Source organism: Podarcis gaigeae, assembly GCF_964106915.1.
Source record: "Podarcis gaigeae genome assembly, chromosome: 13".
Lineage (NCBI taxonomy): Eukaryota > Metazoa > Chordata > Lepidosauria > Squamata > Lacertidae > Podarcis > Podarcis gaigeae.
Genome location: NC_139689.1, coordinates 168,051 through 183,762, shown reverse-complemented (window position 1 = coordinate 183,762; position 15,712 = coordinate 168,051). Strand labels below are relative to the sequence as shown.

At 46.5% G+C, this 15,712-nt stretch overlaps 2 protein-coding genes across 2 annotated transcripts in view; both read right to left on the bottom strand.

The window, feature by feature from the left end:
• LOC310828864 (uncharacterized protein) overlaps nucleotides 1-7,649 on the bottom strand; it is a 25,448-nt gene extending 17,799 nt beyond the window's left edge. Inside the window, exons 1-2 of the mRNA XM_083706823.1 lie at nucleotides 6,614-7,649; nucleotides 395-714 (exon numbers count right to left, since the gene is read on the bottom strand). Coding sequence (XP_083562949.1) covers nucleotides 395-428 — 34 coding nt within the window. The 5' untranslated portion in view covers nucleotides 429-714; nucleotides 6,614-7,649. The remainder of the gene's footprint in view (nucleotides 1-394; nucleotides 715-6,613) is intronic.
• LOC310828812 (uncharacterized protein) lies at nucleotides 3,337-15,712 on the bottom strand. The gene is made up of 7 exons (XM_083706708.1): nucleotides 15,604-15,712; nucleotides 11,310-11,437; nucleotides 8,877-9,301; nucleotides 8,655-8,736; nucleotides 8,367-8,449; nucleotides 6,398-6,524; nucleotides 3,337-5,420 (listed from the first exon to the last, which is right to left on the bottom strand). Exons 3-7 carry the CDS (start codon nucleotides 9,282-9,284, stop codon nucleotides 4,015-4,017), a joined length of 2,106 nt encoding a protein of 701 aa, XP_083562834.1. The 5' UTR covers nucleotides 9,285-9,301; nucleotides 11,310-11,437; nucleotides 15,604-15,712; the 3' UTR covers nucleotides 3,337-4,014.

Sequence of the window (15,712 nt, the reverse complement as noted above, 5' to 3'; positions counted from 1 at the left end):
AGAACGATTTCTGTTCTCATCCTGAAGGAAAGTTCTTAACCCGATATACTATTTCTGGGTTAGCGGAGTCTGTAACCTGAAGCGTATGTAACCTGAAGCATCTGTAACCCAAGGTACCGCTGTACATTTATAAAGGCCTGGGCAGTTGGTTTTAAAGCAGCCTGATCATGGTTTTAAAAAGCATAATTGGAAGAGGAATTTTAACAGATGAAACAATCCATTTAAGGTGACCTGTGCTCTGCTAGGATACCAGGTGCACTAGGTGGTTCTGTTGAGCTTCATCCAAATCTGGCAGGCTTTTCAGTTTACTATCTCTCTCTCTCTCTCTCTCTCTCTCTCTCTCTCTCTCTCTGCAATTTCAAAGCAGATATTATCATCCAACTTGCAGCCTTACCAAGGGAGGCCATGATCCCACAATTCTCCTCCATGACTTCCTTATGCAAAGCTCTCTGGTCAGGATCCAACAACGCCCACTCCTCCTCCGTGAAATGCACAGCTACATCTTCAAAGCACAGAGGACCCTGAAAGGAAAAAGAAGGGTCCTCCTCTAAGGCAGTCTAAAGATTATCTACTACACTTTGCGGTGGTGTTTCCTGCCTGTTCATTGCTGTGTTGTGTTAATTGCAGTGAGAAGACTCAACAATGCTGAGCAAAGGTCCACTAGGCCGTACCACTTGGTCCCTGCAGGGATGGCGCTCTGAGGGTTGGACACCACTAAGTGTTTTTGGATCACAAACTGGTAGACAAGTCTGAAATCTTGGAGCAGCCAAAAAGGGTCTGGGGTAGAATGCAAGGCTTGTGGATAGGTAAGAGGGAGGTGGTATCACTGACATGGCTTGCAATTTTTGTTATAAAACACCAGAGCGCAGAAGGCGCCGAGGCAGCATTTGCAGAGGAGACAACAGCCCCCTCCCCCTCTTGCAGGAAGGGAGGACCTGCCCCCCCCCCCCCGCCACACTTTTATATCCTGTCCTCTCTAGGAATCCAGCTCAGCTCCTTTTAACCCTTGGCAAGCCGTGTGCACCCAGCTCACACTTCTCTTCAGAGCAGGAGCGCAGCAGGAGACACGTGCGTTGCGCACAGTCAGAGAAGTTTTCTTGGCGGGGGGAGGGCTCTTGGCTGACGTGCTAAGCTGCTCCCTCCCTTGTGTTACGGAAATGAAGGGGGGCACATCTTAGATATCAGTTTTCCGCCTCCCTTCCAAACCCCTGGACGATGAGCCCAGCCACTTTTGTCCATAGTCGCAGAAGCACTACATTACACCTTGGCCATAAACCCGCACGTTCAATCGATCAAATATACGCTCAATATATAATATTGAAATTATGTTACTGCTTTATGAATGAACCCTGTGTTATATGAATGAACTGCATATTTATGAATTACCGAATATCAATCAATCAGGAGCTCTAAAATCTGTAAGCTAGCCAATCGGGTATTCCCAAACAGTCACCCCTAGGGTGGCAAGTAGGTCAGCAGCAGGGAACGTGGCAAAAGCTTCAGCTAAACAGCTCAGCCTTTGCACGGTCTTCTTTGTAGATAATGGAGAAAGCTGGTAAATTGTATCTCTTCTGGTTTCCATTGCCAAAACCTCTTACATTCTTGCTAGAAAGTGTCAAATTGTATCTCTTTGTATTTAACAGTGCTTTGAAAAAGCATATAAAATCCATGCCTTAACCAATTCTCCCCATTTCAATTACATTTTGCTCCAAAAGGGCAGGCGGACTTCGCCATCACCTTCCTCCATAATCCTCTAAGCGAGAGGTCACATACACAACTCAGTAATGCTTCTGGAAATGTCTTCTGGGTAGGGAGGAGTGTGTAACCTATGTTCGGGGTTCTTACTCCTTGTGGGGACCTGTTGAGCAACAGTAAAGGCCGTGGTCTACTGATCGCTGTTTTGCTCCATTCCTTGGCTGGAACCGTCTGATTGTGTGAGGGTGCTGATAAGCTAGAAAAGCAACACTCCGGGCTTCGCGCCATCTCTTCACAAGATTTATTGTTCAGCTTCAAAGCCGTTTACGAGAGATTAAACACAGACATCCATACTCAGCTATCCAGATGAGTCATCTGACTTTCGTCTGTGACGCTGCCAACAAGCCCATTCCCGGAAATGACGCTTCCTTTTCGTTTTCCCCTGTGAATGGCTGGGTCCTGCTTTAGGCTCCCCCCTGCCAGTCTCCCCCTCTGACGAGGAAGAGACACTGCGGAATCCCGGCTTGGGCTCTCTCTATATTTGTCTCCCTCCCTCGTGGTTCCCCCTGCAGCCTCCAATTCCCTGACAGATTGCCTTCACGTGGCTCGGGGGTAGGATAACTCCATACCCTCCAACATTTCTCCAATGAAAATAGGGACACCCTAAGGGAAAGCGGGATATTCCAGAATCAAATCAGAAACCACGATGGCTTCTCTAAATCAGGGACGTCCCTGGAAAAGAGGGGCACTTGGAGGGTCTGGTGACTTCCTTGCAAGCTTTGTGCAAACAAATCCAGAAAAATACTCTACACGCAATCCTCAACCTCCTCAGTTGAAGGCAGTGATGCTTCTGAATACGAGTTTATGGAAGCTGTGGGAGAAGAGAGGACTCTTGCGCTTGGGTCCTCCTAGTGTTCTTCCCCACAGGCATGAGTGGAAGAGAAGAGAATGAAAGCGAAGAGACACATATATGAAACGATTAATGCATGAAATAGCTAAAGCAGAAGGAGATAGGAGAAAAGCAATGAACTCTATGGGCGAAGCATAATCTTCTGGGAACTGCAAGGAGATTCACTCTGGGGAGAGATCATTGTAGCAGCTCCACTCTGGCCAAGCAGGGTCTGCAGAACTCATGGCCCTATCTGGGGCAGACCCTTGACCTCTGCCCTACAGGAGGGACCTGTCGCCACAGGGAGAGTTCCAACCTCCAGACTCCTGGGTCCTAAGGGAATTTGGACTGACTGACCGTCCACCTGCCCCCTGATATTCCCACAGACAGCCCACCCAGCACATCCACAAATTCACCTGGTGAGCCTCCCTCAGGTGGGCAGGTAGAAAGAAGGCAGATCCTCTAGCAGGTCAGGTGCTGGACCTCCTGCCCTTCCTGAAGGATGCCCTGGATCAAAGGCTCCCCTGCAACACCCTCCACACACCTGGGGCAGCCTTGGGCTCAGGTGAGCAGGAGTCCCTTTGGGTTCCCTCTGCCTGGTCCAACGCTTCTTGCAAGAAGGTAGTGCAGCTACAACCTGTCATTGAAATGCTAAACATTAGTGATCCAGAGTAGATTCCAATGTATAGGTAGCAGAGTAAAAATTTAAATGTGCCAAAATTCCAAAAAAAATTGACCAGAGGCAATTAATATTTCATTCAACAGAGCTTTACTGCTACTGAAGGCAAATGAGCATAATGGTCACAAATCCAATGCATTCAGAAATCCAGTTACAGCACACTTAACTTACACTTCAATAAAACAAGAAGACTATACTTTAACACAATATACAGAACACCACACCAGAAGGGAGAGAAAGAGAAAGTGAAACTCAGGCTCCTTCTGGCCTTCCTTTTTTAGTCAGCATGACCTTGACAGAAAGAGATAAGAGAAATGGTTTAAACCAGCTGTACTCAGCTTCTCAGAAGGTATAACTCAAACATCATGAACCTTCTAGAAGCTTCCAGAACCCTCTAAAATTAAGTAGCATAGGAAAGAAAAGGAGAGATCTCTACACATCAGATCAATACTTTCTGCACTAAAAAATGCAAGCTGACACACCCACCCACAGGGCACAGGCTCCCCCCCCATACAGTACTGAAGGCACTCACAAGTCCCCCCCCCGGAGGGGGAAGGTCTGGCTGGATTGCTGTAAGTAGTGTCTGGGATTGGCATGTGTGTGTGTCCTTCTGCACCCACATACATGTGAATGTACCCTCTAAGTCCCTTCCAACACTATGATTCTACAATTCAACTATTCTCCCTGCTGTGAGTTCTTGGATGGAAAGTGAGCTTGCCCATCTGAAGCTCTTTCCACATTTGAAGCACTGTTATGGTTTCTCCCCTGTATGGATTCTTTGATGGGAAGTGAGATGGTCCTTTCTACTGAAGCTCTTTCCACAATCCAAGCACTGATAGGATTTTTGCCCTGTATGAATTCTTTCATGGAAAATGAGATGGTCCTTTCTAATGAAACTCTTTCCACATTCCAAGCATTGATATGGTTTCTCCGTTGTATGAATTTTTTGATGGCAAGTGAGATGGTCCTTTCTACTGAAGCTCTTTCCACATTCCATGCACTGATATGGTTTCTGTCCTGTATGAATTCTTTGATGGAAAGTGAGATGAATGCTTTTTCTGAAGCTCTTTCCACATTCAAGACATTGATAGGGTTTCTCCCCTGTATGAATTCTTTGATGGGAAGTGAGATGGTTGCTGTGACTGAAGCTCTTTCCACATTCCAAGCACTGATACAATTTCTCCCCTGTATGGATTCTTCGATGGGAAGTGAGATTGTCCTTTCGACTGAAACTCTTTCCACATTCCAAGCACTGATATGGTTTCTCCGCTGCATGGATTCTTTGATGGGAAGTGAGTTGGGAGCTCTGACTGAAGCTCTTTCCACATTCCAAACATTGATATGGTTTCTCCCCTGTATGAATTCTTTGATGGGAAGCAAGATGGGAGCTATGACTGAAGTTCTTTCCACATTCCAAACATTGATATGGTTTCTCCCCTGTATGAATTCTTTCATGGGCAGTGAGACTTGCCTTCCAACTGAAGTTCCTTCCACACTCTTTACATTGAAATGGTTTCTCCAGTGTATGAATTCTCTGATGGGCAGTGAGACTTTCCTTCTGGGTGAAGCTCTTTCCACATTTCAAGCACTGATATGGTTTCTCCCCTGTATGAGTTATTTGATGGTTGGCGAGTGTGGAGCTCCGACCGAATCTCTTTCCACATTTTAAGCACTGATATGGCTTCTGCCCTGTATGAATTCTTCGATGTAAATTGAGAGAGGCACTGTGACTAAAGCTATTTCCACATTCCAAACACTGATAGGGTTTCTCCCCTGTATGTACTCTTAGATGGGAAATGAGAATTTTCTTGTGGGTAAAGCTCTTTCTACAATCCAAACACTGAAATGGTTTCTCCCCCATATGAATTCTTTGATGGGAAGTGAGATTTGACTTCCATCTGAAGTGCTTTCCACACTCTTGACAGTGAAATGGTTTCTCCAGTGTATGAATTCTCTGATGGGCAGTGAGACTTTCCTTCCGGGTGAAACTCTTTCCACATTCCAAACACTGATATGGTTTCATCCCAATAGGATTTATTTGATAGGAAGTGGAAAGGGAGATGGAGCTCTCTGCACACTCCAAATATTCATATGGTTTCTCTACTGTGTGGATTTTGTCATGGTCTCCCTTGTTCTTCATTGCCAATTCAATGTCACCTGCAAGGGGGAGAGAAATGGATTAGAACCTCAGAAATAAATGGAGCCCCAAATGATTGGACAATGAAAATTATCTCTTGTGATAGTGGAAGAAGGGTGGAGGGTTAGGCATGAGGTCTTACTACAGGGTTCACTGCCTTTGCTGACTGGTATTCATGGACGGATTTGTGGGAACCTGTGATGTGCAAAGCCTGGCTCTTTTCTTGAATGGATTTTTTTTGGCCCAATCATGGAATTATCTGCATCTCTATTGTCAGTCACCTGTTTGTTGCTCCATTTCCAAGGTCCATAGTCTCTTTGGTCAACCAAAAACAGACAGAAGCAAAAACAAACATACAAATCCTGACAGAATCTACTTTCACCTCCCTAAGAACTCTGAAAACTGCATTTATGAAGGCCTGGGCAATTCAGAGCAGCCTGATCATGATTTTAAAAATAACTGGAGGAGGAATTTTCAAAGACGAAACAATCCATACCCCTCCAGTTATGGTGCCCTGTGCCCTGTTAGAATCCCAGGTGCTGTAGGTGGTTCTATTGAGCTCCATCCATATATCATTTCCTTTTCAACTCTGGCTCCGGCCTGGTGGAACGCTCTGCCTCATGAGACCAGGGCCCTGCAGGATCTGATTTCTTTCCGCAGGGCCTGTAAGACAGAGTTGTTCCGCCTGGCCTTTGGCTTGGAGCCAATTTGATTCCCTCCTTCCCTCTCTTTCTTTTTTCTTTTCCTTCTTCCCTGGGATGAGGCTATATTTTAATATTTTAATGTTCCATTATTTTAATTGAATTAGTTGAATTTTATTTTTGTTTTTAAGTTGTAATCATTCATCTTGTTTTTATTATTGCTTGTAAGCCGCTCTGAGCCCGGCCTTGGCTGGGGAGGGCGGGGTATAAATAAATTATTATTATTATTATTATTATTATTATTATTATTATTATGAATTTCAAAGCACATATTATCATCCAACTTGCAGCCTTACCGAGGGAGGCCATGATTCCACGATTCTCCTCCATGACTTCCTTATGCAAAGCTCTCTGGTCAGGATCCAACAACGCCCACTCCTCCTCCGTGAAATGCACAGCTACATCTTCAAAGCACAGAGGACTCTGAAAGGAAAAAGACAAGGGTCCTCCTCTAAGGCAGTCTAAAGATTATCTACTACACTTTGCGGTGGTGTTTCCTGCCTGTTCATTGCTGTGTTGTGTTAATTGCAGTGAGAAGACTCAACAATGCTGAGCAAAGGTCCACTAGGCTGTACACTTGGTCCCTGCAGGGATGGCGCTCTGAGGGTTGGACACCACTAAGTGTTTTTGGATCACAAACTGGTAGACAAGTCTGAAATCTTGGAGCAGCCAAAAAGGATCTGGGGTAGAATGCAAGGCTTGTGGATAGGTAAGAGGGAGGTGGTATCACTGACATGGCTTGCAATTTTTGCTATAGAAAGTATTTGTCTAATATGCAAAGATCTTTCCTATTCTATTGATTCAAGAAGGTTCTGGAAACTTGTTTGGGTCTCATGAGCTAGAAGCTACTACAAGCTGCAAGTGGCAAGTGACTAGCTGGTCAGCAATTTTTCCATTCTGCCTGGAAATGAGCAGAATGTTCTTGATTTTTGGGTTATTCCTTCAGAGAAGCTGAGTACAGCTGGTTGATGCCGGCCCTGTTATTTTTCTATCCCAAGGTCATGCTGCCTATAAACAGAGGCCGGAGGAATCCTGATTTTCACTTTCTCTCTCTCTCTATTTCTGGTGGGGTGATCTGTACCTAGTATGTCTAATTGTTTAGTTCTTAGTCTTAAGTTTTTTGTTTTTGTTTTTTTACTGCAACTGGATTCTTAAGAGCTCTGCCAGTCCTGAAGAGTGTCTGGCGTCAGGAAATCGGCTTCCTCCCCCCTTTGGCAGCAGATAAGCAGAATACATGGAACGGAGACTTCCTACCAGTCAGAACAAAGAATCCATTTCCTAGGAATGAAGGTGCTCCCAATTAAGGGCTCCGCTCACTTCCGCCCTAGTCACCCACATCTTCTAACTTGATCTCCTAACAACTGTGCTCCCTGTGCTGCCACTTTCTCTGCTCTTCTTGACCTTCGGCTGAGTAGATGAACACTTTCCAGTGACAGTGAGTCTGTTAACTCTCCAAGTCCTTCTTCTCCTAGCTGTTCCCCATCCAGTATTTCCCAATTTCTGCCTTCTGAACTATGTCCCTCTGCAAACCACTTGTCCAAATCTACCATACTTTTTGCTCTATGACTCACTTTTCCCTCCTAAAAAGCAAGGGGAAATGTGTGTGCGTCTTATGGAGCAAATGCAGGCTGCGCAGCTATCCCAGAAGCCAGAACAGCAAGAGTGATCCCTCTTGCTGTTCTGGCTTCTGAGATTCAGAATATTTTTTTTCTTGTTTTCCTCCTCCAAAAACTAGGTGCGTCTTGTGGTCTGGTGCGTCTTATAGAGCGAAAAATACAGGTATATTGTCCCACTGCTCCTGGGAAGATTCCTGATCAGGAGCAAGGAGAGGGGAGGCTCCCACCATTCCTCCTCAGTGCAGCCCATCTCAGCACGGTCCCTGACAGAGAGTTGGATTCATGAACTGTTATGCTCATTGGCCTTCAGCAAATAATACTGGATGAATCTGCTGTGACTGCTTCATTTTTTGGGATGCTGCATTGTACTAGGTCAACTGCTTTGAAGCCCAGCAGAGCACTCAATCATAAATTTATTAATATAACTGCAAATGCTGATAAATAACACTACGGACATACAGAAGGCTAGTAAAGGTGAGGAGGCTGTTCCTGGTTTTCAGCAGATAGACCTTCTTGAATGGCACTTTCAGCCTTTGTTTGGAACAGCTTTGACGAAACCAAAGAGGAAGAGAGGGATTTCTTCATCCCCAGAGAAAACCTGGCTGCCCCACTCCTGAGCCTCTTTCCCCACAAGGCTCCTTCCTCCTACCTGATCTGCTTCTACAGCTGCTGTTTCCTCTCCACCACCAGGAAAAGACGGGTGAGGAGGTCTTGCTGGCATTCTTCTTTCACCTGAGAGACAAAGGTTAGTTGGAAGCCAGGAGTGCATGCTTTTCCAAAATGTACATTTTGGTGGTCATACCAATTTCATAGTTTTGTTGTGCTCTTCTGGGCCCTTGGTCCCAAATGTCTCCCCCCCCCCCCATTGAAAGAACTCAGAGATTACTTTCAAAAGCAACAGAAAGACCAAACAGGGAAGAAACTCCTTCCTCCTTACCTAGTGAACTCTCTCTGGTGTCCAACGGAGTCCTCTCTGCCTCAGAGTAACTGGAGCCCATTTCCACAACCAGATCCTTTTCCTGAAAGAGCAACAAAAATGGTAGAGGCAAAATGCCTTGGATACTTCCTAAAAAAGGATGATCAATTCGAACAGTATTTTAGGATCTTCTCCCTCCTGTTCAGAGCTCCTTGGGAGAATTAAGAGGAAAGTTTCTCTCACCTGCTTCTCCGCCTGCTTCCTCTCCTCCGCCTGACTCAGGAGGAAGCCTTCGGCCAGGGCCACGGCCTGGGAACTGGTCTCTGCTCCGCATTCCCTCACCCAGCTCTCCATCTCCGCTGGAAGGACAGCCAGGAACTGCTCCAAGATCACCAGGTCCAACATCTTAGCTTTCGTGTGCCTTTCTGGCTTCAGCCACTGACGGTCAAGGTGGTAGAACCAGCTGCAAACCTCTCGGGGTCCTTTGGCCTCCTGGTAGCAGAACTGTCTCAACTGCTGGCTCTGCGCCTCTGAGCCAAGAGTGTCCACCTCACCCAACTGCACTGAGTTTTCCCAGAATCCCCCATGGCTTCCAGTTTCCATGGCATGGCCTCTTCCTGCTTCAGGGCCAGCTGGGTCTTGCTCATCCATCTGTGCTCTCAGGAGGCCTGCAAGAGATCAGAAGACAACTTCTACAGCTCAGGAGCAAGGGGTCTACTCATGAGTATGCAGTCCTTGAAACTCCTCTGATGACGACAACTAAGGCTAGTTTGTGGTCTGGGGGGCCATAATGTATGAGATTATATGGAAATAGCACAGCTTTCTGGCTCCATGTTCCTGATATTACTCCCCCCGTCTTGCTGTGTTGTACTTAGCGTGAACCCCCAGTGGAATTACGCTTGCATTATTTTCTGACCTTGCTTTCAGTCAGGATGGGATCCAGATTGCCGGTGCTTGACCTGGTTGTGGAGTTTTGTTTTGTTTTTGGACTCTGCTGCAAAGGCAACTCTGCTTGCACAGGTGGGAAGCTGAGATGCCCCAAAATGCCCATGGAAGCAGGCGGAGGGCCTTCTTGGTAGTGGCACCCTGCCTGGGGAACTTCCTTCCCAGCAGATGTCAAGGAGATAAAGAACTACACAACTTTTAGAAGATATCTGAAGGCAGCCCTGTATCGGGAAGTTTTCAATGGCTGCTGTTTTATTGTGTTGATAATATTGTGTTGGGAGGCACCCAGAGTGGTTGGGGCAACTCAGTCAGATGGGTGCGGTACAAATATTATAACCACCACAACAGCGAAAGCTCATACCAAGAACTAACTTAGTTGGTCTTTAAGGTGCTACTGGAAGGAATTTTTTTGTTTTCACCACAACAGCACTGTTTTATTAATATACTGAGTGCATATGTGCATATATCCTGGGTTTCTGATGAAAATCTATTTTCCCTTATTTAAGCATAATTTAATAATGTAATTTAAAACAAAGTAACATTTATTTGTGGCATCTGATGTCCGGTAGACTATTTCTATATACGGAGGAGGGTCCATACCACACATTTGTGACCTCCTTGTTCCAATCTTTCACCAGTTTTTCTTTTTTTTTATTCATTTCATTTAGAAATATTTCCATTGTTATTATTATTTATTATATCTGTATACCACCCTACACTATGGTCACCAGATTTTTTTCAATGAATCCGGGGACCTTTGTTTTTTCCTTTTTTTTTTTTGAAGCAGAGTAGCAACAGGGAGCCAGTAGTGGGGATGGCAAGTCAAAGGACCCTGGGCCTATAACAATAACTTGAATTTCTAGACCTCTATTCCTTGTATAAAGCAACCTATGAGTGGACTAAAACCATGTGTATTTACAAGCAGCACATTCAGGGATCAAACAGTTCAGGAAAAACGCACACTTTCTACATTCAGCTACCTTCCAAAATTCTGTTCCTGCGTCAGAAACTCTGCTATGATCTTTTGATCAGGTCAGTGCCTAGAATCCATCCAGATAATCCATTTCGGGAAACCCCCCAATAAACCAGGACTGCTGCTGCCAACGTCCAGGCCAAGCTGCGTTTGATTTAAGGAGCAGGTGGAGGAAAGAAAGTCGGCTCCGTGGGGGGAGGGGTTGCCCAGGTGGATCAGCTGAACACGGCGCCCTCCGGGGGTGGGGTCTCAGCTGCCCGGCTCTGGACCCGAGGGGATCCTTGCAATGCCCTCTCTGCGGAGATGCCCCTGAAGACGAGCTGGAAACGGGCCCACAATCACGCGGCCACATTATGGGCTGGGATCCCTTTATGGCATAGTTATACTCCCCTTTATTTCTCCAATGAGCTCAAGGGGGCACCCATGGGTCTGTAGCTGCAAACCTCCTGGGAACGAGCCCCCGCCCTGGCTTTGCAGAGATGGAGGGGGACCCTCGGCTCCCTGATTTGGGGGGTGGGCGGGGGGGCAGTGAAGCCCTCTTCTCCCCAATGCCCCCTCCGGGGTAACAGAGAGGAGACTCACCAGCCTGCAGAAGGCGCCGCCGAGGCAGCATTTGCAAAGGAGACGACAGCCCCCTCCCCCTCTTGCAGGAAGGGAGGGGGAAGGGAGGACCTCCCCCCCGTGACACTTTTATATCCTGTCCTCTCTAGGAATCCAGCTCCTTTTAACCCTTGGCAAGCCGTGCGCACCCAGCTCACCCTTCTCTCCCTCTCTGCGTTTTCGCCTCCAGAGCAGGAGCCCAGCAGAAGCCGCGTGCGTTGCGCAGTCCGAGAAGTTATCTTGGGCGGCGGGTGGGGACCCTCCTGGCTGACGTGGCGAGCTGCTCCTTCCATTGGAAACAGAAAGAGGAGCAGCTTGCAGGGGGAAAGGTTCATCAGACCAGTGACTCATACTCTCCAAAATTTCTCCGATAAATTTTACTGTTTATAACCTATAGATCTTACTGAGTTGTCCCAACCGCTCTGGGTTGCTTCCAACATATATAAAAACATAATAAAACATTAAACATTAAAAAATACTTCCTTGTGCCATCTGATTGCATCCAGACGGCTCCGGCGTCGGATAACTCCATACCTAACAACATTTCTCCAATGAAAATAAGGACATTCTAAGGAAAAGCAAGAAGTCCCATGGACTGCAAGAAGTCCTGACTCCCAACTTGGGGTGTGTTTGTGTGAGACAACAAAATTCCGCACCGGGTACCACATGGCCTTGCTACACCTCTGAGCAAGGGAACTCCTAGCTATTTTAAATGAATTCAAATCTCCAGGCCTGAGGAGCTGCATCCAAGGGTAATAAAGGAGCTTGCTTATGTAACTTCAGAGTTTCTGTCTATGATCTTTGAGAAATCTTGGAGAACAGGTGACGTCCTGCAGACCAGCGTTCTCAAGGGGGGAGGGGAATAAGACCCAGATATGTACCAGCTGGTGAGCTTGACATTGATACCAGGGAAGGTCCTAGAACAGACAATTCAACAGTCGGTCTGTGAGGAGTTAGAAAAGGATGCTGAGACTACTAACACCTAGCATGGGTTTCTGAAGACCAAGTCATGGCGGACGAATCTCATTTCATGGTCATTTGAGGCTCAGGTGGCCTCAGTGGCTAGGAGTGCCCATTTCCAGCTCAGGTAGTTTGCCAGTCAGTCTGTCAGGCTTCAGGAAATCAGATCCCCCTCCCTCACAGCAGGCTGCCAGTAATGGAAAAACAAGAAGCTCTTACCAAAGTCTTTTATTCAATGCTCACAGAGAGAGATGCAGGATGCCATTTCTTGGATAATGGCGTTGCTCTGCGTAATCTCCTCCCTCCCCCACTTTCCTCTCAGTCGTCAGCAGCTCCACCCTTTCACAGTGGCTGCATAAGGCCCCTTGCCTATTCGCTTTCTGCTGTCCCACTTTCACTGCTCTCTGGGTCCTGGGGGAAGGGGGGTCTGGAATGCTTTCTAATGATAACATGTCAGCCAGCTGCTCCAGCTCTGCTGCTCCCCGCCCTTCTCCCATTATCTCCCAGCTTTGTCCCTCTTCTGTCTTAGAGTCATGACCTTCTGCAAACCACTGTTGTACATCTATACTATCCTCCTCTTCTAGGAAAGGTTCAGGAGAAGGGGGAGGACGGTCACCACTATTCCTCCTCTGATGTCCAGTCCCTGACACAGTCCACTTGGGACAGAGAGTACTTGACCATGGTCTGTCTGATAATAAGTGTTGGAAATGTAAGGAAACTGAAGGAACGTTCTTTCACCTCTGGTGGACTTGCCCTAGGGTTAAGGCTTTCTGGGAAATGATATACAATGAGCTGAAAAAGGTATTTAAGTATACCTTTCCTAAGAAACCAGAGGCCTTTCTTTTGGGCATTGTTGGCCAGAGGGTGTTAAAGAAGGACCGAACATTTTTAATGTATGCAACAACAGCAGCAAGGATACTTGTCGCCAAATACTGGAAAACCCAAGATTTGCCCACGCTGGAAGAATGGCAGATGCAACTGATGGACTATATGGAACTAGCAGAAATGACCGGCAGAATCCGAGACCTGGGAGAGGAAGCAGTGGAAGAGGATTGGAAGAAATTTAAGGACTATTTACAAAAACATTGCAAATTGTTTGAGTGCTAAGATGGATGCGAGACTGAAAATAACACGGCACCATTAAGCTAGTTGAAAAGAATATGAGAATGAGTGAATTTTTAAGAGAAAGATAAATTTTGAATAAATAACATGCCCAAATCAGGGACTTAAGACTTAGACAAAAGTATTCAAAGTTAGGGACACAATATTGGAAATTTATAGAATAAGAATTGAAACAAGGCGATAAATTGCTGGTTAAAGTTGTATAAATTTGGAATGCAGGAGCGAGAGATGAGAGGAAGTCCAAAAAGCGAAGAAAATATGGTTATTAAAAGATGTTAATTCTACATTTTCTTTTCTTGTTTTCTTTTCTGTTTTTTCTGTTATCTTTGCTATTGTACTAATAAAATCTTTAATTATTTATTATTATTATTTTAAAAAAGAGAGTACTTGACCATGGTATTCCATGCTCTGGATCGGATGGGATCATTGCAATGCCCTCTACATGGAGCTGCCCTTGAAGACAACTCAGAAACCGTCCCAAAATGCAGCAGCCAGATCATGGGTTGGGTTCCCTCTCTTGATTCACGGTATTTCTATCTCCCCCTTTTCTCCAAGGAGCTCCAGGTGGCATCCATGTGTCTCTCCCACCTCACTGAATTCCCCAAACCCTTGAGAACATATCTAATTCCTGTCTTAAAACAGCTGCCACAGATGTCCATTAATTTCTGGGCCCAATTCAAGAGGCTCACAGGAGGGATCCACTTAGGCCTCCCAATATCTGAATAACCGCCTCCTTCCCCACAGACCCTCTTGGGGGTCAAGGTTGGCAGAAGGGGCACTCTTGGCAGTTTGGGGGTGGCCCTAGAGCGGCTATCCTGGGGCCAGTACTTCGGTTGGGGCATTCCCTCCCCACAGAGGGGCACCTGGCCCCTTCCCCTCTTGTCCAAGGCCTCCGATTCTTGCCTTTTCAGGACCTACCTTCCTATGGCTGTCCTTCGTTCTAGCTCCTTTTAATATGGAATGTTAAAATGCTTGTAACCTGCTCTGGGTAATAAATGTATTGTCATTATTATTATTATTATTTATTTAATTTGTATTCCACCCTTCATCCGAAGATCACAGGGTAGTTCACAACATAAAAAAACAGAGTGAAAACATAAAATGCAAAGCAAAAGCAAAACAAACCAATGACCCCCCCTTCCCACAGACACATCTAAAAGGCCATTTGATGTGGATCAGGCAAGTGTTGCCTGAAGATTTGTAAGAAAGGCGCCAGGTGGGCCTCCCTGGGGAGAGCATTCCATAAAGGGTATCAGTAATAAGAGTAATAAGGATAACAACCAGAACAACAACAACGACAACAAGCCTCAAGCCTGAGGGTGGAAAATTAAGCCTCAAGATACACATGGAGCCTCAAGGAAGCCGAGCATCTTCACAGCAGGGTCAGACCCCTTTAAAGAGCCATGGCTTCCTCCAAAGAATCCAGGGAACTGGGAAAGCTTTACTTCTAACTGAAGGGCAGCAGAGGACTTGCATCTGGAGGAGCTCAGCATCAGAGCAGGAGAGGAGCCATGCAGGATCAGGCCATTGGGCCCCTCTGGAGTATCCCCACCCCCGTTCCCACTGGGGCCTCAATGGGAAGCCCCCCAGCCAGACTGGGGCGCAAGAGCCTCTCTCTCCCCCTGCGCTTCCTTCCAGCAACTGGGATTCAGCAGCATCGCTGGGGAGACAAGAGCTCAGCTCTGGAGGATGAAGCCAAGCAAAGCCTCTCCTCCTCCTCCTCCCCGCCCTGGTCCCAGCCTCGCCTCCTTTGGCAGGGAGTTCCAAAGGTTTAACTCTGCATCGCACCAAGAAGCGCTTTCTCTTCTCTGCCCTCCACCTTCCAATGGACTTTATTCACTAAATGTATAGGTCAGGTTTTCCTTTTTGTTTCTTGCGTTTATTTTAAGTCCAAATGTTTCTGTTGGGCTACAGCCCCTATTAATAAATGGTACTTATTCATTAATCTGAATTGAGTTTATTTGCTTTACTGATGTATCTACTGAGAGAGAGAAACTTTGTATCAATGTAACATTTTTATATGCAACAGCGTCTTTTTGAAATGTGTATTTGTTTACATTGTTGTTGCTGCCATTTCCTGTGCATCGTTTATATTTATAATATATTAAGTGGTATAGAAAATTAATACTATACCAATACTGTACATAATCCCCCCTCTAAGCCAAAGACCCCTCCCCAAAGTGTCAAGCAGCGAATGGATCCAAGTGAAGTTGCAGATCTCCTGCGCAGGCAAAGGGCGGGGATTTCAGCTGCCTGACTTGGGGGTCCCTGCATGGACCTCGCCCCCCACCCCCACCCCCGCGCATGCCGCCTTGGGACGCCCTGCCTTCTCCCCAATGCACCCTGCGCTATCAGAGAAAGGAGACTCACCGGATTCCAGGAGGCGCCACCAAGGCAGCTCGTGCAGCGAAGAGAAGAGAGAAGAGAGACGAAAGCCCCCCTTCCCTTTGCAGGAAGGAGCTTCGGAGGAAGGAAACCC